The sequence below is a fragment of the Cucumis sativus genome, chromosome 3 (genome assembly GCF_000004075.3).
Source record: "Cucumis sativus cultivar 9930 chromosome 3, Cucumber_9930_V3, whole genome shotgun sequence".
NCBI classification, from domain to species: Eukaryota; Viridiplantae; Streptophyta; class Magnoliopsida; order Cucurbitales; family Cucurbitaceae; genus Cucumis; species Cucumis sativus.
Genome location: NC_026657.2, coordinates 35558612 through 35581518, shown reverse-complemented (window position 1 = coordinate 35581518; position 22907 = coordinate 35558612). Strand labels below are relative to the sequence as shown.

Below are 22907 nucleotides of genomic sequence, written 5' to 3'. Positions count from 1 at the left end.
TCTTTGTAAAATTTGTTAAATAACAAGATTGATAAAAAAAAGATATGAATGAGAATATGCAATCAAACTTAACCAACAAGAATATGTAACGAAAATTAAATGCAAAAATAATTAGAAAAGAGTTAGAGAAGAAAACACCGTAATTTTATAGTTGTTCGGTTAAACTCAACTTACATCAACTTTTCCAAGCAGCTCTTGAGATTTTGATTGAATATCTTCTTTTGACTCTTTCCACAGATTTGAGTCAAACCGATTCTGGCTCCTTTTTCGGGTGGTTCAAGAGCAAATTCAATCATTTCCACAGGTTAGGATCCAACCGTTACAATATGTTGAAGTTTTCAATCACACAAAGAAAACTCTCTAAAAGAGTGAATATACAATTTGAAGCTCACAAATTTAATCCTCATAATTAAATATGTCGTTGTGACCTGAAGATTTAGTTATTCTTGAACATGGTAATGATAGAGATAGTGATATAGATGTAAAAGTCGATAAATTATTTGGTAATGAAGAAAATATAGAGAAAGAGAATGAAATGATTCATTCTGAGATATTTACATAAATAGATTGGGACATTGCGAATTTTGTTTGTGAACAAGGCTCTACATTGGTAAATAGGAATGGATCTGTAGACACATCTTGTTTAATTCAAAAGGGAATGATATTTGACTGGAAGGAAATCTTCAGTTGGCTGTTAAGAAGTACTGTGACACAACACTACGAAATTGTGGAGGTAGAATATGGGTAGAAAATGTGGAGGTTACTACTGTATATTTGATTAAATAGTCAAACAAACAAACATGTAATTTTGAATGTGATACATTCTACGGTTTATTGAGGTTCATAGTAAAAAAAATAATTTAAAAGCCACTATATAACTATAGTATATTATATGGAGTATATATATACTATATCACATAAAATAACTTTTATAAAATACCGATATATTACAGTACATTTATAAAGGAATAAAATATATTTATAAAGGAAATATATGTCGTTTACTAATGTTTTAGTAGTATTTACTATAATCTAAACCCAAATTCTGTTGGAATTATATATATAGTATTATTGTATATAATATGTGGTATATATATACTAAATAACATAACATAGCTATTATAGATCGCACATATATTAAAGTACATTTATAAAGGAATAAAATACATTTATAAATGAATCAAATACAATTATAAAGGAATCAAATACATATATAAAGGAAAACTATGTATGTATGATCATGTCATTTACTATTGTTTTAGTAGTATTTATTATATAAACATATAATTTAAACACAAATTCTGTCGGTTGAAACGAAGGAAAAATTCAAACTTGTTACTGTACATAATTATATATGTCATATTATATATATGATGTGGTATATATGTGTAAAGATCATCTAAGTAAATAAAAGAAAAACAGAAGTAATTGATTGTAATTTGAGAAAGTGAGAGTAGCTGAGAAAGTCAATTAACATAAAATTGTCTATAAAACGAAATTTTGAACAAAACTAAAGAACCACGATGAAGAATGTTATTAATAACGGGTAAAATTGATGGAAGAAACGACGAAAATTGATTTATGAATGAAAACTCGGTGGCGCCAGACTTTTTTCTCAAAATGTTGGCAGGTGATGCAAAAATGGTAAGAATGTTATGTTTAATCATTAATTTTTTCCATATTAGAAGATATTTGATTTTATTATTAAATGTATATATTAATTACTAGGCCAAAACACAATTTATCATTTACCTAATTAATTTAGTATAATATAAATAAAATCATTTAAATTTAAATTTGAAATTTTTATAGAATTAATAATTATTAGAAAACCTAATCAAATAAATAAATTATAAATACATTTGTAAAAATTCATTTACGTTTTTGTCTAAATGTTTTTAAAATCTTCAAAATTCAGTCGGTGGCCTATTACGGTGGTCAAATTTTGGGCCGGCCCATTGCAACAAAATTCAAAGAACACGACAAAAAGAAACGAACGGAAAATTTGAAGAACAAAAACAAAAAGAGGCCGAAGAACAGCCTCCTCCTCCCATTCCTCTTTTTCTTCTTTTTCAAAGTATTAAACCCCAACGAAGAACGACAACTGTTCTTCACGAAGTGATCTTCAGATAAACAAAAACGCCGAATCACAATGGGAAACCAGAAGCAAAAGTGGACGTCAGAGGAAGAAGACGCACTTTTGGCCGGAGTCAATAAGCACGGTCCTGGAAAGTGGAAGAACATTCTTAAAGATCCTGATTTCGCTCCCTCCCTCACTCATCGCTCTAACATTGACCTCAAGGTCCCATTCAACTGTCTTTTTTTTTTCCCTCTTTCAACTACCTTTATTATCATTATTATTTTTCTTTTGGTTTGCTTGTTTGGATTGATATTTAGGGTTTTAATTAGAACCTCGCGACGGAACGGAAATATTGCGGGTTTTTTTTTTTTTTTTTTTTTTGTTTAAGTTTAGTTTTGGTTTGTTTAGAATCCAATGGTATTCGCCTCGTTTACTTGTAATTTCCATTGCTAAACTCAGTTGGTTGAGTGGTTTAGCATGTAAGGAATTGGGTTTATTCTAAAAGTTTCAAACGAATATGAATCCTTCCTCGATGCTCTCCAATGGTTTTCCTGTAGTATTGGTTTTGATCAACTTAGTGATGTAAAAAGAAGAGTCCAGAAAGTGGAACTAGAGAGAAGAAAGACTTTGATTTGGTATTTCAATATTAAAAATTATTAATACGATGGGGCGTTTCTTAGCTTGTTTTATGATGGAAGCCATGTACTTGGTTGATGGACACTTTTTTGCAGTCTAGGGGCGATAATGAGTTTATTGGATAAGGTTGGCTAGTGAGGGCTAATTCATGGCAATGGCCATTAATTACTTGAGCCTTAAAGTTATGTCTGGGTAACGCTATTCTAGTGGACTCCAAAGAACTGTGGCCTTGGATGAACTGTATAAGACCTTCTTCGTGTCTGTTCATAGATGGGTCTTTCATCTTTGAGATTACTTGTGTTCTAATATTGCTTGAAACAATGATAATATGGGTTTTATTCTTCTCAATTTTAAGGTTTGGACAAATAGATCCCTTGATTAAAAATCTGTCTTTGTTGTAACTTCAAAATATCGTGTACTCAGAAACAGCGTGACTATCTGACTAATAATATCTGCAGCCATTTATTTCCTTTGTGTTGCTTATGTACTCAGGATAAATGGCGTAATTTGAGTGTCAGCACTGCTTCACAAGGCTCAAAAGAGAAGTCTAGGGCAGCTCCTAAAGCAAAAGCTATCGTTGCTGCTATTTCTAACAACCAAACCTCTGCTCCTGCTAAACCCAATGCATCTGCTGATGCTGCAGGGGATGATACACCAAACAACAGCACACAAGATGGGAAAAATGTCCCAAGGTCTGTCTCTTTAACCATTTAGGTATTTTACATTTGTAGTTTACAAGTCATCTGTTTATCAATGTTATTATTATTTTCTTAGACCTCATGGGGGAGGGGGAGAGTGTTCATAAACCCAGCCTTCCCCTGCCCTCCAGTTGCCATCACTTACCTCAGCCCAATCCACAAGCGAAGGAAATATAATAGAGTAGTTTTTAAAGACGTTGATGGGAAATGGAATAGCTGATGAAGTAGTTTTTGGTAGAATTGGAATAAAAACCCAATTCATTCTTAAATTTTTAGTATTTTAATTGTCAACAAAATATTATATTACAGTTGCTTTATCATAAATTATGATTGGATCTGTGGAATGTTGTTTTTCTCTACTATTGACGTATTGTCAATTATAGTGGTATTGTAACTTTTTTTACTCATAAGAAAATTGATCTTTTAATAATTCTATAATTGAAATCATGGATTGTATTTGAACTATCATGGGTTGGCCAAGTAGGAGACATGGTTTCAATAACTAACTAAGAGGTCATTGGTTCAATCCATGGTGGGCAACCTTGGAATTAATTTTCTACAAGAATGTTGTAGGAGGATCAGACAGGTTGTTCCAACTTTATAAAAATGAACAAATTGAATTTGATCTTCCTCAAGCTAACTTTTGCTCACTAAAGAAATCATAGAAGAGTGTTGTGATTGACCTTTTCGTTTTCATTTATTATTTTGTTGAGGTCTCATCATTGGTCTTATAATGTATGTTGACCAGGTATTATTCAATGATTTTTGAAGCCCTTTCAACTATAAAAGATTCTAATGGATGTGACATAGGTACAATTGTTAACTTTATTGAGGTAAGATGGGAGTCTCTTTTCTTTTCTTCTCTTCCTTTCTTTTTCTTTTTTACTAAAGGAGTGATGTAAATACTCGTTTTTGTGAAGATGATCTGCATGGAGATCATGGTTATATTTTTACTCTGGCTAGACACTTAGTTTTTCGAGATCATTTCAATATACCATTTCCATACTTGCTGCATTATATATTTGTGAAATAGGGAGATGCTTATTGTATCTTTGTTGGTTTTATTATGTTTTTACTCGGGAAATGATGCTTGCAGCTATGGGGTGTCAACCTAGTTGAGATGTTCGGGTGCGCCTCCTGATTCCTCTAGGACTCCCTTGATTACAACTTCTTTATTGCTCTCTTTGTATAAATCTCTTGTACTTTGAGTTCATATTAATAGAGAAATTTTTGTCTCCGTTTCAAAAAGAAATATGGGAATGCTTGCTTTCTTAGCTTCTTTGAGTTATTTTCGTTATTCATTAACATCAGCGTTTTTGTTACACGATATTTCAACCGTTGATTTCACATGATGCAGCAAAGGCATGAGGTGCCACAAAACTTTAGAAGGCAATTGAGCTCAAAGTTGAGGAGGCTCGTTTCACAAGGGAAGCTTGAAAAGGTGAATGATCTCTTCATTTTAGAATCCGTTATGAAGGCAATTTGTAGGTACTATGTTATTTTATATGCTTTACCAAGTTATGTAGTTTGACTCTTATATTCGCTTCTTGTACATCTAATATCCCCTTACCCCCCCCATTGCCCCTTTTCTTTTTCCTTATCTTTTCCTCTTCCTTTCATCATCATCTCTTTCCCCTTCCTCTTATTCTCCCTCCTTCCTCCATGGGCATTACAACCATCCCCCACAGTTGCCTATTGCCCCCTTTTTTCCCTTATCTTTTCCTTTTCTCATTTTCTCTTCCTGTCCCTTCCTCCTTATTCCTCCCCTTCACACACTTAATTTTTTCTTTTTCTTTTTTTCTAATGAAATCCCCATTTCAGATGATACAGAAGAGTTACAAGCATCTCCCATGTTTCTGCAGCGAGTGTATAGATAAATAGATAGATAGAAGAAAGAAGAAGAAAAGAGAAGGAAAATGGGGGAGGTTAGGGCAGCTGCGGCAATGGCCGAGGGTGGGGAGGAGGGAGAAGAAGAAAAAAGGGAAGGAAAATAGATAGATAGAAATGGAAGGAGAAAGAAGAAGAAAAAAGAAGGAAAATGGGAAAGGTTGGGGCAGCGCTGGCAATGGCTGTGGATGGGAGGAAAGAGAAAGAAGAGAGAAACAAAGAAAAAATATAAAAAATAATTTAAATTAAAAGAAATGCCAAGTCGTTGAAGTTATGTAGTTATGTTTACATTATGCTTCCACTTTCAACCAATCACGAGTTGTTTCTCTACATTTTTCATTGTACAGTCAATATTAACTTGGGGATTAGCTGGTCTTTAAATCATTAATAAGTTGGAGTTCTGTGATGGCATGGTATTATGGTTGTGAATATTTTTGTAGGAGTTTAAATATTCGTTCGAAAATTTTATGCATATGGATTTCTTTGTTCTCTCTGCCACATTACAGGTTCAGAATTGCTACAGAGTAAAGAAAGACAATTCATTGGCAGTTAAAACTCCTACTCCTAAACAAAAAGATGTCAGGCAACGGATATCGCAATACAACACTACAGGAGGGGTGATGCCATCAGCAGAGACGGTGGAAGATGCAGCGAAAGCGGCTGCATACAAAGTGGCTGATGCAGAGAACAAATCTTTCTTGGCTGCTGAAGCTGTGAAGGAGGCAGAGAGAATTGCAAAGATGGCTGAAGATACAGATTCAATGCTACAGATTATAAAAGAGATGTATGAAAAATGTAAGTGAAGTTAGTGTCAATTGCTCATGAACAAATACTGGTGCTTTGGAACTTCTAAAACAACCTTCTCTTTTTTTGTTTGTGTAATGTCACAGGTTCTCGTGGTGAAATTATTCTCTTGGCGTAGATTCACTTGTAAGTTCAATGGCCAATCCCTTTGTTGTTCTTGGTATCCGCATGTAAATTCTTCACTCCAGTGGAATTTTCAGCTTTCTAGGCCTCCAAATTCCACGTTGTCCTGTTTTTTCTTTTTTCTTTCTTTTTTTCGTGACAAATCAAATTAATTTATAGTCAGGTATACACATATTTATCTAAATGTTCTTCAAATGAACTTGTGTTTTCCATTGGAATTTGGTTAGACAAGAGTTATAACAAACCAAAGTTCCCTAAGAAGAGGTTATTCAGTTTTACTTTGGTAGTTTTCTTCTAGAGGATATTAAGGTCATAATTGTTCATTTTTCCAAAAATAGTTTCTTTCTTCTTCTTTCTTTTAAAACAACCATTATTAGCTGCATTTAAAAACAAAGTAAGAAATTATGTGTAATGTAGAATATTTTTGGTTTATTTGAATAACTTCTCCTTGAATTTTGCATAATTTGTCCACTCTTTTTAAACATCCTATCCTTTCAAACTGCCGATGTGAAGTTGCAAGACCTTTTAATTTTGAGTTAATAGGCAGAAATTACAGGTTACTGTTTTATTAAATTTGTAAAATTCAAGAACAAGAAACAACATACATACATATCAAGCCATTTTGTTAAAATTTGAAGTAAGAAAAAATAATAACAACAAACTTAACGAAAATTCAGAGCAAGCTATTTCCTTGTGGAACTATGTGCCAACTATGAAAAGCAAATTTAAAAATATTTCTATAGTTTCTCCTTAACAATTGTTTTATGTGCTACATAAGTGGTTCTTTTAGTTTTTTCAGTTTACATGGTTTTCATTAAAATGCGTTTGAATGTGCAAATTGTTACTGAAAAATTTAAATTTGTTTTATCATTTCTTTTCTAAAATTCATGCTTGAAGGTTTTATCATTAAAATGGATGTAACATGGTTTTCATTAAAATGAGCTTGACGCGTTGGCTAGTTAGAAAAAAGAACATACTTCTATGTTAACAGTATATTTTCTCAAAAAATAGAAATATTTACAAAATATTTAGATTTGATAAAAAAATCAAGAATAACGGATTTTGTTTTTTTAGTTTATAATTTGATATCAAAATAATTATTGAATGTATTGTCAATTATCTATTAGGTAACTAAATTAAGATTTAGAGAAAATAAGATGGTTGTACTATAATTTTTTTAATAAATTAGTAAACAATTGTGAATATGAACCCAAGGGATGACATTTTACAAAGAGAGTCGAAAAACATAGAAAAGGTTAAGAAAGATTAAAAATAAGAAAAAACGTGCACACGTTCACTCACACGCAGCTCACGTGACTAATGATTACGAAGTCTATATTCCCAAAGGACAATAAAGTAATAATAAATAAAATTAAGGGTAAAAGAGTAATTTAGTACGAGAGATTTGGAGCAGAAGCCGAAAGGCCAAAGGGGCCGCCTTAGAAAACCTAACGCCCTCGCATTATAACTTCAGTCCTTCAGCATTAGCCTCCTTTTCAACTCCACGGCGCAGATCCGAGGAGTTTCTAAATCTTTCACTATCTTCCAACGCTTTCTAATCTTCTTCAAATCCTTTCATCTTTCACTGATCTACAGGTTTCTCTCTACATCCTTTCTTATATCTTTTCTTCATGTCGATTTGTTTGATTATTCATCGTTAATGCTCTGTTTTTTTTTTTTTTTTACTTTTCTTAACCATTTCCCTCACCTCTTGCTTTGATTTACTCTTATTTTATCTTGTTTTAATCTCTGAAATCGATTTCTGTTGGATCTGGTTTCGATTTCTACGACTTTCTAAGAGTTTTTCTTTTTTGGTTATTGAACGTTGATCGTTTGCTTGTGTTTTTTTGTTTGAGAAATCTGCTGGCTAGTAAGCTTTGAATAGGCCTTGGATGATGATTATCGTGTTTTTTAAGTGTGTATTATGATTAGTTGATGTTTTGAACATGCGGTGTGTGATTAGGTGGTATGCAGTGTAGAAACCTGACTAACTTCGTTAATCTTTTCATCTAATGCCTCTCGGGAGGTGGATGATGCGGATGTAGTAGTATCGGAGGAAATTTTTCTTCTCTGCGGTGTTTCTACTATAATATTTTGTTTGATTGTTCGTATAACACACTTACTCTGCTCTGTATGTTGTTTTGACGTTTCATCTTGATCATATCTCCACGCGGAATATCAAATGAGTTTTTTCCCCTTAGTGTTCTTCTAATCTTTTTCTTCTTTATCATTCGATTCTATTCCGAGAGAAACTTTCCTTGCTTTCTGTACGTTCGACCATTTATGCATGGAGTCTGGGGGGCTGTAGAGTGGCGTCTGATGCTGGAAATTTTACTAATACATCAGCTAGCCATTCTCGTGTTTTATTAACGTCTTCCCAAGAATAAAGACAGAATTTTAATGCTTGCACTCTTCTTTGTTTGGTGTGCAAGTTTGGCTTTTCTGTTACATTTTCTCTTCCATCTTTTAACCACCTTTTCGGGTCAAGAAAGTTAAAGTTTCTGTCTTCATCTTGTTTGGAGCCAGAAAGTACTGTAAAGAATTTACATTAAACTTTGTTTTTCTTTTTTATGTTTGCTGGAAAAGAAATTTACAATTACCGGCTTTTGATATTAATTTATGAAAATTATATAAGAAATTAGCCTCCAAATTCTATAAAATCCTACGGGCCGTTCTTTCTTCTCATATGATAACAAATAAGAGAATTCATTTGTACAACCATTCTTTCTTTTCATATGATAACAAATTATAGGATTCATTTGTATCCTAATAAATTTGGAATCCCTCCAGACCTGGAAGAACCTAACAGATCATTAGGGTTTGATGTCATTGGAAACATGTTTAAAATTTTATGCAGTCTTATTTTCCTCTATTAAAGTAGACATTTGGTAGTAATGAAACTAATGGTCATATGATTTTGTTTGAGCTTGTTTTCAGACGTCTTTGTTACATTTTTTTAACCACAAACTTCCTGCATGTTGTATATGTTGTCTGAATACAGATATGGCTGGTTTGGCTCCAGAAGGTTCTCAATTTGATGCACGTCAGTATGACTCAAAAATGAATGAGTTGTAAGTTTTCTGTTTTAACCTTTCTTGACATCCAAGACAATTTGCTAATGTGATATCATTAAGCATCGTTTTATCTCCATGATGTTTTTTTAATCTCCTAATTCTAGTTTCCTTCTTATTTGTTTTTATCTCTTGGTCATTGTAGACTTTCAGCTGATGGACAGGATTTCTTCACTTCATATGATGAAGTTTATGACAGTTTTGATTCTATGGGCCTGCAAGAAAACCTTCTCAGAGGGATCTATGCCTACGGTTGGTATATAGCACTATTTATTTTCTCCTTAAGTTGTATATTGTTTTCTTTTTTCTATTTATTGATTAATAATTAAGCAATCTCTATGGATTTTTAAGTAGTAGTTGTGTACTATTTGTTGCTCTGGCTCGTTTGAAATGTGCTGTATTGTAATTTCAATGTCATTTTCAAAGGTTTTGAGAAGCCATCTGCAATTCAACAAAGGGGAATTGTTCCTTTTTGTAAAGGGCTTGATGTGATCCAACAAGCCCAGTCTGGAACCGGGAAGACTGCAACCTTTTGCTCTGGCATTTTGCAGCAACTTGATTATGGTCTTGTTCAGTGCCAGGCTTTGGTCTTGGCACCCACTAGGGAACTTGCACAGCAGATTGAGAAGGTTATGCGAGCCCTTGGTGATTATCTTGGTGTGAAGGTTCATGCTTGTGTTGGTGGGACGAGTGTACGTGAAGACCAACGCATTCTTCAAGCTGGTGTTCATGTAGTTGTTGGTACACCTGGTCGTGTGTTTGATATGTTGCGTAGACAATCACTTCGCCCCGACTACATTCGGATGTTTGTATTGGATGAAGCCGATGAAATGCTTTCTCGTGGATTTAAGGACCAGGTTTGTAATTTAACTTTCATGACTCTATTGTCCTGCCTGTGAGAGAACTTAGTTTTAGTTTATTATTGCACTGGTTTTAACATTTTCCTTTTGCTCTATCTACTGTTTAATTCACTTTTTAAGATGACATTCGTTGTTGTGTTGACTGTACTATAATTTTAGTTTTGCCGAGGCCATTTTTATTTCCTCCATGATAAAGAGTGTTGGCTGGCTTTAAATCTTCATGGTGTAGTGCGTTTGTTTTCCTTTATCTAAAACTTTACTTTTTTATTTATTTTCATTAAGAATCTATGTAATAGATTTCCAACCTGACAGTTTCTTGTTTTCCTTTGTTATGTACTGTTTGAGTTTTCTATTTTTATTTTCGTAATTATATATCTCAGAGATATTCAAAACGTTGTAGGATGCTTTCAAATTTGATGCTCTCTTCAATCTTTTATTCGAGAATTATTGGTAACTAAGTTTGTAGCTGTTCGCTTATTTTGCTCTCATGTGGTGTTGTGCTTTGTTGCATCTTTTTAAATTTTTACTTCCATCATTCTTCAATGTACCTAGTCCATTTCTTATTGCCTTTTGATCTGATTGCATCTTCGAAAAATCTTCTAACTACCCTTCTACATGTATATCTCCATTGCAGATTTATGATATCTTCCAGCTGCTACCATCCAAGATTCAGGTTGGGGTGTTCTCTGCCACAATGCCTCCTGAAGCCCTTGAGATCACCAGGAAGTTCATGAACAAGCCTGTTAGAATTCTTGTTAAGCGTGATGAGCTCACCCTTGAGGGTATCAAGCAGTTCTATGTCAATGTTGACAAGGAAGACTGGAAGCTCGAGACACTGTGCGATCTTTATGAAACTTTGGCCATTACACAGAGTGTCATCTTCGTCAATACTCGACGTAAAGTTGATTGGCTCACTGATAAGATGCGAAGCCGTGACCACACTGTATCTGCTACCCATGGTGACATGGACCAAAACACCCGAGACATCATCATGCGTGAGTTTCGATCAGGTTCTTCTAGGGTTCTGATTACCACTGATCTGTTGGCCCGTGGTATCGATGTCCAGCAGGTTTCTCTTGTTATTAACTATGATCTGCCGACACAACCGGAGAACTACCTTCATCGTATTGGACGAAGTGGACGATTTGGAAGAAAGGGTGTTGCGATCAACTTTGTAACGACAGAGGACGAAAGAATGCTATTTGACATTCAGAAGTTCTACAATGTGGTAATTGAAGAGCTGCCAGCAAATGTTGCTGATCTTCTGTGAGAAAAAAGAAGAGAAGGGAAGGGTAATATTGTGGTAGACTGAGGCGTGGTTTTCTCCTTGAAGAACTTCAAAGCTTTTCTTTTTTTTTCAACCTCTTTTTTATTATCTTTTTTTTTTCTCTTTCTTTTTTTCTAGTGTCTTAAATTAAAATATTCTTGGAACCTATAATCTGACCTTGGGAAATGGTGTGGCCTGCACCACTGCAATATAAAAGATTGTCAAATTACCTTTATGGTAAATTATGGGCCTTTTTGTTTCTTTGTTGGGGTTTTGTATTGTATTTGAGGTTTTTTTTTGTTGCCTTATTTCCCTTTCCAAGTTATGAAAAAAAAAAAAAAAAAAAAAAAACTCTGGTTGTCTTTCCAAGCAATATTAGGTCTTTTCTTTTTCCTTTTATTTATTTTTTGTGGACAATTTTGTTTTGTCATTACTTGTTTTAATTGATCATTGAACTTCGAGACCTGTGTAGAAGTTTTATGGAATTTTGTAAACGTTAGCACTTGCAATATCAATCCTACATTATTTTCACCTGAATAATCTACACAAAAATGTTCTCGAGTTTCTTGTAATTGTTCATTTTGTTGTTAATTTTAAGTGTTGAAGTTCCTTGGAATTTATGTACTTAGTCATTGAAGTTAGATTTTAGTTCATCCAACAAGCTTGGAAAAAGGAGATTTGGACCCATTTACAAGGCTATATTTAATTCCTTTCATTTAAATGACCCTTGGGTCATGTGTGGCTTGTGTTGAGCTCATGTCTTCAAATCTTCAAATCTTCAAATCACGATGCTCATATTATCTAGTAAAATTGCATGCTTATAAAATTAGTAAGTGTAATAGTGCTTATGCAACTGTCCTCGAGTTTGAGCTTGTTAGGATTCAATTGAACTATAATTTGTTAAAATATGAGTTGAGTTAGAGTTAAAAAAAAAATTAATTTTATCTTGTTGGGTTGGGTTGAAGGATTGAAAAATTCAGTTCAATCTAATCCAACCTGAATTTATATATATATATTATTTAATATAAATTATATATATTATCTAATAAAAAACAAATTAGGTATATAAACTTTGAATTTGTTGTATAAAATTTTGAATTATGTATGTTTGAAATTTAAAGGTAAGAATTTTAAACTTTTATAATTATTAGAAACTAGAAACGAAAAAATATAAATATATACAATCCGACCATCCAATCCATATTTTACATATTGGGTTATGAACTAAATTCGAGTTATTTGGATTGTCAATTCAAATATCCCAAAAATATGATTTGGATTGAGAATTTCTTCCAACCCAACCTAATTTTACATATTGTAGTTTGACTTGTTGACAAATCAAACACTTGGCCACAAACACCGCTACCTCTCTTTGCATACTTGGCCACAATAATAGGCTTTCAAAGTTTTATATATTTTAGTACTTCCATGATACATTGCATAAGTCGAACAATCAGAAGATAATTACATAACTATCTTAGAAGGCCAACTAAAATTGAAAGTAAAAACAATAGAAGGTAATTGAAAGTAAAAACAATAGAAGGTAATCAAATGACAATGAACATAAAAACAATAGAAGGTAGTTAGATGATAATCAAAAGACTATCTTAGAATGTAATCACATTAATCAAATGACAATTAGATAACGATCACATAACAATCAAATTGTTTTAAATATGAGGGGCCTTTTTGACTTTTTACTTTAAGCCTATTAGCACATTTGGATTGGACCGATCAAATTTGCCATTTTTACAATTTACAAATTCTTTTTGACTTTTACTTCAAGTCTATTAGCACATTTGAGTTGGACTAATTGAATTTGCCATTTTTGCAATTTACAAATTCAAGTAATATGAATCTAAAAATGGATGCTTAATACAAGTTGGACCTAATGTTGTCAAATTTTTCATAAATTGCATAACGAGCTTCAATTTTACACAAATGTAAAGGCCAAAAGAGAAAACTACCAATCTTTATTATTAATAATACATTAAAAAAAATATAAAAATAAAATAAGAAAAGTGGACAATCACATATGATTAAGATTTGTATTATATCCTACGTAAATATACGTAAATATGGTATGTGATTAATTCTATTATCGTAATATTATAATCAAAATTACCTTTTAATTATTTTTCTTTTGGTGATTTTGCTTAAATATTCTTTACTCTGTCCGATCTTTCTTTCACTTTCTAATCTCTCTTTCAGTCCATTCTTTCTTATTTCGTACATCTCCTTCAAATTTTGGTGGTAAATGAACATCAATTTCTTATTATTAATTATGTATATGAAATTGTGAAATATTGTCGGTGAAATTTTTTCGATAAAGAAAATTTACAGTGAATGAAGCATATATGCCATGTAATTTATAGTATATATCCTTATTTGCAATCAATCAAGTATATATACCACATCATTTATTTCATTTTGCATTGTTTTTCAAATATTCTATGTAATTTAATAACTTTTTATATATACTTATTATATTTCATCAAATTTGCATTGACTTTCATATATTGTAAGTTAATTTGTAAAATCTTACCGTGATTGAAACTGTTTTGGATTTTCGAATAAGGATAGAACAAGAAAAGAAAAAAAAAAGGAAACTAAAAGGAAGAAAAAAACAAGTGGAGAGAAATGAGGAAATAGAGAACTTCAAATAGATCACTAAGAGACTGATATACATCATATACTTTATAATATAGGGGTACTTGCAAAAATGGCAAGAACATGTTATAATAATTAAGTCCATAGCACACACACTTTATTATTTACAAAAATGGCAAAAACAAAGTTCAACTCATACATCAAGAGGTAAAATGTCACAAATGCCCTCATTACTAATATACATTTGATACACCTTAGACACGTCTGGTGCACCTAATACCCGTGTGATACTTCTTGATACACATAATACTCATCGTTATAATTGATTCTTCTCGATACATTTGATACCCCTTAAGCCTTGATACACTTAAAGACTTCACTTATAAGTTTGATACACTTGATACCCCGTTAATAAATTTGTTATGCTTTATTGGTACACTCAACAAATTTGATATGTTTGATACACCCAATGCATTGCAAATATACTTAGTATTATTCACTTATACATTTGATTGATTAAATACACTTGATATGCTTGAAGTCATATTTATACACTTGAAAACTTGATTTATACTTGATAATGATTCACTTTACTGATATGCTTTAACAATAGATAATGATACACTGAGTTATATAATTCATATACTTAATAATACTATAATGAACTGTATAAAATTTGAAAAAATGAAAAACACGTAGTAAGTATATCAACCAACTAATACATATAATATAAGTATATCACAACACAAATATACAAAACTAAGACAAAGTAAAACCAAAACAAAATCAATGTAAAAAAAGAAAACAAAATCATTTGAAATTAGATTCAACTCAAAATACACATTAAAGAAATTTAAGAAAATCACAAATAAAGTTAAACGACTATAATCAACAACCATTATATTTCATATTATAATTATTGTACTATTGATATTCTAAAATCAAGATTATGACAGAAAAAACAAATTATTTTTCTTGTATAAAAATAAATAAATTATTACTATCTTAAAAAGTTGAAGAATAAATAAATAATGGATAGGGCATTAAAAAAAAGGGAAAAAAATAAATTATTGAAAAGTAGTTTAACATGAAGAGTATTTTTATAAGTGAAAACTTTGTCATATTTATAAAATTCTAAAATAATGTGCTATATTTATTATATCATATTCTCAAAATGCTACTCTATCAAATTTCTCTATAATATATCATATATTATGTCTAGAGATGATGATATTTTTATAAGTGAAAACTTTGTAATATTTAAAATATATATGAATATTATTTAAAAAGCAAATATGGAGAAGAAATGTGGGAAAATCAAATGTGCAAGAGAGGATGTATATGAGATATTACTAATGATATTTTATATTATAATGTATAATATATGATATATTATGTGTCTGCTGCTTAATGATATATTCTGTGTGTGATACTTAAAGCTTAGTGATATTTAATATATACTATAATATATGAAATATGTGTCTGTTGCTTAATTATATATTATGTGTGTGATGCATAGTGTAATACTTAATGACATACGATATATACCATAAACTATATGATATTTTTTATGTTATACTTTTGCAATTTAAATAAGAACGAAAAAATATATTAATTGTATATCGTATACTATAATTCACAATTTAAGAAAAAAACATTAATAACATGAAAAAATTAGTTGGAGGAAAAAACTGAAATATGCATTCATTGTACTTTTTATTGACCAAAAACTTCAATGAAAAATTAAACCAGAATTATAAACCGCAAAATTTACATAAACATGAAGGAGAAAGAAATATAAAAGAAAGAAACATGCACTCACTCGATATACTTGAAGAAGATGAGCGAAATAAGAAGACGCTGAAAAGGTGGAAGAAGAATGTGAAACTAGGATTCTGGATAAAATTCAATAAAAATAATTTTAATCATCCAGTAGAAATTATTTAATATATTATTACAATATTTTGACTCAATTTTATACCATATTAGAACTAGTTAGGTAATAAATGATATCTTATTAGTAAATGAAAATAAAAATTCAGATTGTTTATCATATTAATTCGATAAGTTATAAAATAGATAATGAATGTGATATCATATAATTATGGTATTATATTATATATATTCTACATATAAATATTATTTATAATTGATGTGAAGGATTAAAATGATATTAAAAATGACTAAATCTTAATTAAAAAAATAAATACAATTTTCTCAAAATATTTGTTGAATCAATTTTGCATAGTCTACCCTCCAAGCCCGAATAAATTTTGATAGCTAGAAGTTGAGTTGACTTAGTCTACCATATTGTACTATTAACTTAGAAGAGATTGACAGTGTAGGAACATACTGTTATTATTTTAAGGATAATGATCTAAAGTTATGAGTAAAATACTTGTGCTATTTGAAATTTTTTCAAGAAAAAGATATTGTAAAAAGGGACATTGTATATAAAAAAAGTGTAGTGATTTATCAGAAGGGCCATGGTATTCCTGAATCCCTCCTTAGTGAGGTAAAGAAAGTGAAACGCATGTTTTTCCAGCTTATCACACACAGCCTTAAAAGTGGACAATGTTACCATTTGCCAAGGAATTCAGAGCATAAAAAGAACTAAAAACTAATTACACATTTCGTTTGTTCATTAAGATTTCAATAACAACAATAATAATAAAATAAAAAAAACAAAACAAAAGCCGAGGACCAATTACCAAAAACAAAATACAATAAAACAGTATTCAACAAAATAAATTAGAGAGAACCCAAGGCCAAAAAGGAAGCCACTACCTAACCCAAACTATTAAATAAAATGGCTTTCATTGAGCCACCATAGTAATAATCTCCTCTTTCCTAGAACTTTTCTTTTCCTTTTTTTTTTTGTGACAGTAAAATGTTCTTCCTTCCCAACTTGCTGCTGTTGCTTTCCTAAAAACACAAATGAAAGCACAACAAATTGCTCGACCGCCCAACCGTATTTACAACAGATAGATTTTGCTAGGATAGTGAGCACGCGAGTGTTAACCGCTAATATTGTACCTTCTCATCTTGATTAAAATGGAGGCTTTCGATACCTCTAAGAGTGGACTCAAAGTTCCTGATGCCTGATGATATGTTTCTGGCCGAGGTCGAACGGTTCTGATCAGCTGGTGAATGCCTTTGTGCACTAGAGATTTTCTGTACAGCTCCAAAGCTCGGATCTGGAATTCCAAGGCGAGTTGGGTCGGATTCACATCCAAGGAGGGCTATATCTTGGGTGCTAGCTATTGCAGCTCGTCTTGATGATCCACTTGATTGTATAATATTGGAATTTGGTAGCTGGATGTATGCGGATTATAACAAGTTAAGAAATGAAAAAAGAAAAGAAAACCACAAACATGGAAAACTATAACAAACATGTAATCAGTAAGTACTCACTATGCGTTCCTTGGCAATAGCGTGATCGTTTGTGGCTGGAGGTTTTTGTTTTGCAGTGCCCGTAACTGGACCAGAGTTTCTCCTTCGCAAGGGGTCTGGTGCTACCCAGCCACTCGGTGGTGGTCGACCCTCCTCGCCACCTTCAAGATACAATATCGTTGAGACATGCAAGTAGCAGGATAATATGATGCAAGGAACTCTAAGACAAACCAAAATAAGAGAAATAACTACCAGTGTGCCTATCAGCATTTGCTATAGCCATAGGTACTCCAGAACTTGGTCCAGCACCACCCTAGAGTTCAAAATGTCACATGAGGATAAATGAGTAATATAGCCTCTTTGACAACCACTTGACATTTGATTTTTAGTTGTTGCTTAGTTATATACTTTCTAATTTCTATACGACCTTATTTGAACAGGATCTGTTCTATAGGTTGTATATTTGTATTCTTGAGTTCTAAGTTATATACTTTCTATCAATGTTTTGAAAACAACAAGCCAAGTTTTGAAAACTAAAATAAGTAATTTTCAAAACTTTTCATTTTTTAAATTTGGTTAAGATTCAAACTCTACTACTTATGGAAGATGAAAACCATGGTAAGAAATGTCAGGAAAATATGCTTAATTTCAAAAACCAAATGGTTACCAAAACAAGTCATAACTACACAGAGAAAGGCCAATCTCGTATGCGTTCCAAAACTTACAATGGCACGAGTAGGTGGGGCAGTTATCTGGGATTGCTGGTACTTCAAAATGGTCCAATCAAACACATAATCGAACTGAAAACCTGAAAAAGCATGCCTTTATTTAAATTGAAACAGTATAACAACACTGTAAAATTTATAGGAAAAAAAGTGAATTAAAAAATTCAAACCTTCACGAATGAAAAGGTCACGGAAGAGTCTTTTTAGATAAGCGTAGTCTGGCTTATCATCAAACCTTAATGATCGACAATAATGGAAGTAGGAAGCAAATTCAGTAGGGTATCCACGACAAAGGGCCTAAAGGGAGAACAATATGTACAATATGTCAGCATAATCTAATTGGATTTCATAATATTTGACAGTAATTATCAGTGGCAAGAAGTCACCCAAAGACGCGGATAATCTAACCTCTATAGAAGTGGAGACTTTCTTTTCACTAATCTTTTCGTACTTTTGTTTCTTCGTTCCTGCTTTAAGTCCCTGCCAAGGAAGACTATAAAGATAACAGGTTACCACTCCATATTGGATATTTCACGATTTAAAAGAGTCACATACTGATATGATAACACAAAATACTTACCTCCCCCTTAAAAAATACATAAGAACATATCCAAGTGATTCTAAATCATCTCGGCGGCTTTGTTCTGCACAATATGAAAGTAAATTATAAGGAAGCAGAAGAAAACAAACCTCATAACGTTTCTATCATCTCCCTCCATTTCTCAATTTATGTTTTATGACTGTTTGTATTGTGGGAAGGAGAGATCTAACAGAGAAAAAGGGGAAAAGAGATACCAATGCCAAGATGGGTATTCATGCTTGCATATCTTGCAGTTCCTGTCAAATTCTTGTTTTCTCTGCAAATAGTCAGCAGGTTACATTTGTCAAACTCATGGAAATAGTTGCCATGATCAACAAATAAAAGGCAAGTGCTTTCTTAATGATAAATATATCTGTAGCATTGATACCATCCCTCCTACAGTAGAAGACAATATCTTGAATACACATTCAACAAGAAGGGCCAAACAAGGGACATTGGTTTACAATCTAATTTAAAGCCCCAAATCCTAACCAACAGACCCAGACACAGAAAATGCCAGTGGGGTAGATGCCAGAATCATTTTTTACTCTCTTATGAATGAAAACTAGTAAATATGCTTTTCATGGAACATTATAATAACTAAGAACTGAGAAATAAAAACGAAATAAAAGCGAAACAAAGAGACTGCAACTTTAGTTCTCAAACTCTTATCATGGAAGTATATCCTCAATACTTCAAACAAACAAATAAATGACCAATCGTATTCTACCGTAGGATAGTTTTTTTCCCTTCCTCCTTTGAAATTAACGACTTTCATTGAGAAAAAAATGAAAGACTACACGGGCATACCAAAACCAAGCCCACAGGAAAAAGGAGAGACTCCCACAAAAGGTGGATTGAGGAGGACAGTTGAAAAATGGTATTCTAATGAATTTTATAAAACAAATTTTAAGATTTTTTTTCTTAAATGGATGTCCAGAATGAAGAAAAGGCATGCTAAGTAACTTCACGAACTTCCAAGGCACAGCGTAAGTCTGTCAAAGCATCTTAAGCATTAAAGAAGACCCAGTAGAAGTTTGTACAAAACATTAGCAATTATTTCATTGATAAGAAAGCATTCACTGATCAAGAAAGAAGTAGGAATATTAGATTTGAACAATAAAACCTTACACTATAACTCATACATCATCTACAAAATTTATGCCACAAGACAACACTGCTCAAAATCAGTAACAATAAATATTTCATCTAAGATCTTCACAAAACAGCATTTAAATAAATCCACTATGAAACAATAGCAATATGAATAAATCGATTGCAACCTTTAATTATAAACAACTGACCTGTAAGGAATGTGCTGATGAGTTGAAGTGTCTCTGTACTTTTTAGCTAACCCAAAGTCGATGGCGTAGACCTATGGAAACATGGATACAGGACACTGAATGAATATAACAAAAATGAACATGAATGCTGAATCCTACAACAAATTAAAAAAATCAAAACCTGATTTGCACGCCTGCCTAAGCCCATAAGAAAATTATCTGGTTTGATATCCCGATGTAGAAAGGATTTGGAGTGAACAAATTCCACCCGATTGATCTAAAATGGGAGCAAAGATAACAAAGAGTGTTCATAAAAAAGAACATGAAGTAGACCAGACGTGGTGATGGATGAACTCAGTCAATTAAATTGTTACCATCTGATCTGCAAGCATAAGAACAGTCTTAAGAGACAATTTTCTGCTGCAGAAGTTAAATAAATCTTCAAGGCTAGGGCCCAACAAATCAATCACAAGAACATTATAGTCTCCTTCGACGCCAAACCACCTCACATTTGGAATCCCAGCTGTCAAAATTGAAAAAAGTTTGCAAACATGAATAATAAGGTATGCAACTTACAAACACGATATTGTTAAGAGTTAAGAGTAACGTTTATTACTTCCTCCTTGTAGTATTTTATATAGCTTTGATTCATAAAGCAGTTGTGGATGTTTCGTCTTCACATTTTCCTGGAAATAGAAAACTACATCAGGACATGCAAATATTGCTTGTTATTGTAAAGACTATATGGCATGCATTGATCACATCATCACGTCCATCCAGCCAAAAAGAAAAGCTGCAACTAATTTCAGGCTTAATTCCTGTCAACAGCTAACAAAGTACCAAGGCAATAACTTATCAGCCCATCTTATCATGGAAACATTATTACCCTATCCTCCAGTGAACTTAAATACAGAGAAACAACAAAATAAATGAATACCTGATCCATGATAGATGCAATGCATGAGTTTCTTGATCATACTTTTCTACCTATAATTCCCATCACTTTCAACATGGTTCAAGAATTCTAGCCTTTTTGTTCATCTTCGTATGACTTGTCTTCCACATGGCCAGTTGGAAGAGTTCTTAGTAATTCCTATGGCTAGACACTCTTTAGTAATTCCTCTATCAATGGAGTTCCCTATGGATGATTCTCATTCAAAGAAAAAAAAAGGAATAAACTTGGGGGAACTATGGATTTTGAACCCAGAACCATAACAATGGAATTGAGTAGTTGTGCTATAACATCAACCTTTTGTATGAGAATACTCATTATCGATGATCAACATAACCTCATTAAGTCGTTATATAGATTCTAACAGAAACCAAACCCACTCAATGTGGAGACCCATTCTGCACAGATACCTAACCAAAGGACCTTGCATGAACTAACTTTTCAGGTGCCTTCTGACTCTACCAAAACCACGCCAAGTTTTGAACATTCGATAAATCAAACTCTTGACACCTCCTTCAGGAAGCTCTAGTTTCGAGCTACTGTTACTTACGGTCTCGGTTGAAAATTAAGGTAATGACTTATGTCCTGCCTCAAATTTGAACATCACCAAATCAAATATATTTAACACGAAAACTACTCTAGTCAAACACACAACATGCCAATTTCAAGAGAAGAAGAAGAAAATAAGAGGACAGAACGAAACGGTCCATAAATATTGAGAACATATTGTCAAACATGTCGATAAATTTTCAATGACAGCCGCAAAAACAGACCAATTCCAAAAAAATTACTCACAAGCTTAATTGCAACTTCTTCATTCGTCTGAATATTAGTACCTGAAATTAAATTGAAAAAAAAAATTAAAAAAGCGACAAATGATACCGCATAAACAGCATAACATCAACGACACCAAAAAAAAAAACAAAACAAAACAAAAAAAGAAGAACAAACCGAGATAGATCTCTCCAAACGATCCGCTTCCAATCTTCCGACCGAGTTTAAATTTGTTTCCAACTCGAGGCTCCATGATGCAAACTTCACGCAGAATCAACAAAAAGAGGGGGGGGGGGGGGGAAACCCTAGGATTATTGAGAAGAAAAAAAACTCCAAGGCGGAAAAGAGAGAGAGAGACCGTCACGGCCTTGAATTGACAGCTAGAAGGCCGGACAGATCATCATGATCATGATCAAGAAGTAAAAAATGGGTTGGCGATTGAAATGATGAAGGAGAGATGAAAGTGATGATGGAATTGAGAAAGGGGATCGTTTTTCATCCTAGAAAATTAGGGTTATTGATAGTTGATGAAGAAGAAGAAGGAGAAGGAGAAGAAGAAGAAGACGAGGACGAGGACGAAGATGAAGAGGAATTGAAGAACATAGAATTATGATTATTATTATTATTACACATAGAAAACTCCATTGATTCTGTTTCTGTTTTCTCTCTCTAGCTCTGATCCAATCGAAGCGGAAATGGCAAATTGCTTACAGTTACAATCCTTTATTAAAGGGCTTTGTCTTTTCCTTTTATTTATAATTTCGTAATTTATTAAATGACTTATTTTTGGTTTCGGATTCTTCGCTATAAAAACGACGTCGTTGAATACAAAAGTTAGCCCTAAGCGCTTAATCCAAACGCTGAATTGTCTCTGCTCTGTCATTTAATGATGTTGACACCCAAGGAATCTAATTTTATTTATATTCCATCATTTATAAATTTCTTCTTCTTTTTTTTTACTTAATTGTAACTTACGCTACTTACCAATATATTTTATGCCTCCATTTTTTATCCTATGCTATTATAACATTTTCCAAACAACATTTCTAAGTTGTATCAATCCTATGTTACCCTCCATTTTAGTCAAAGAAAAAAACTAAACCCATATCCTATTTATTATTTAACGTCAAATTTCGATCACTTAAGTACAAATTTTCATTATAT

General features: G+C 32.4%; 3 protein-coding genes and 1 non-coding gene across 4 annotated transcripts; 3 read left to right on the top strand and 1 right to left on the bottom strand.

Annotated features, from left to right (window-relative positions):
- Positions 1-2017: 2017 nt before the first annotated feature.
- Positions 2018-6514, top strand: LOC101202785 (telomere repeat-binding factor 4). Its single transcript, XM_004146764.3, has 6 exons — positions 2018-2302; positions 3209-3408; positions 4163-4247; positions 4772-4855; positions 5808-6096; positions 6192-6514. The coding sequence occupies exons 1-6, from the start codon at positions 2153-2155 to the stop codon at positions 6221-6223; spliced, it is 840 nt and encodes a 279-aa protein (XP_004146812.1). The 5' UTR covers positions 2018-2152; the 3' UTR covers positions 6224-6514.
- Positions 6515-7666: 1152 nt separating this feature from the next.
- Positions 7667-11891, top strand: LOC101223055 (eukaryotic initiation factor 4A-8). The gene is made up of 5 exons (XM_004146763.3): positions 7667-7824; positions 9230-9299; positions 9445-9551; positions 9726-10156; positions 10794-11891. Exons 2-5 carry the CDS (start codon positions 9232-9234, stop codon positions 11427-11429), a joined length of 1242 nt encoding a protein of 413 aa, XP_004146811.1. The 5' UTR covers positions 7667-7824; positions 9230-9231; the 3' UTR covers positions 11430-11891.
- LOC116403022 lies at positions 8589-8681 on the top strand. Its single transcript, XR_004215752.1, has one exon. It is a non-coding gene; the product is annotated as a small nucleolar RNA snoR98 (small nucleolar RNA).
- A 4706-nt stretch (positions 11892-16597) lies between the features above and the next one.
- On the bottom strand, positions 16598-22456 carry LOC101210557 (casein kinase 1-like protein 2). The gene is made up of 14 exons (XM_004151271.3): positions 21921-22456; positions 21765-21805; positions 20634-20703; positions 20392-20540; positions 20199-20294; positions 20039-20109; positions 18950-19011; positions 18735-18798; positions 18563-18647; positions 18325-18451; positions 18155-18237; positions 17682-17742; positions 17451-17590; positions 16598-17351 (listed from the first exon to the last, which is right to left on the bottom strand). Exons 1-14 carry the CDS (start codon positions 21994-21996, stop codon positions 17061-17063), a joined length of 1416 nt encoding a protein of 471 aa, XP_004151319.1. The 5' UTR covers positions 21997-22456; the 3' UTR covers positions 16598-17060.
- Positions 22457-22907: the final 451 nt, after the last annotated feature.

Coding starts and splice junctions, on each gene's coding strand:
- LOC101202785 (XM_004146764.3), top strand. CDS start 2,153: ATGGGAAACCAGAAGCAAAAGTGGACGTCAGAGGAAGAAGACGCACTT. Junction 4,856..5,807: donor CACAAGGGAAGCTTGAAAAG/GTGAATGATCTC, acceptor GCCACATTACAG/GTTCAGAATTGCTACAGAGT. Junction 6,097..6,191: donor AAAAGAGATGTATGAAAAAT/GTAAGTGAAGTT, acceptor GTAATGTCACAG/GTTCTCGTGGTGAAATTATT.
- LOC101223055 (XM_004146763.3), top strand. CDS start 9,232: ATGGCTGGTTTGGCTCCAGAAGGTTCTCAATTTGATGCACGTCAGTAT. Junction 9,300..9,444: donor GACTCAAAAATGAATGAGTT/GTAAGTTTTCTG, acceptor TGGTCATTGTAG/ACTTTCAGCTGATGGACAGG. Junction 10,157..10,793: donor CTCGTGGATTTAAGGACCAG/GTTTGTAATTTA, acceptor TCTCCATTGCAG/ATTTATGATATCTTCCAGCT.
- LOC101210557 (XM_004151271.3), bottom strand. CDS start 21,996: ATGGAGCCTCGAGTTGGAAACAAATTTAAACTCGGTCGGAAGATTGGA. Junction 20,541..20,633: donor TAAAATACTACAAGGAGGAA/GTAATAAACGTT, acceptor CAATTTTGACAG/CTGGGATTCCAAATGTGAGG. Junction 20,295..20,391: donor TTATGCTTGCAGATCAGATG/GTAACAATTTAA, acceptor CTCCCATTTTAG/ATCAATCGGGTGGAATTTGT.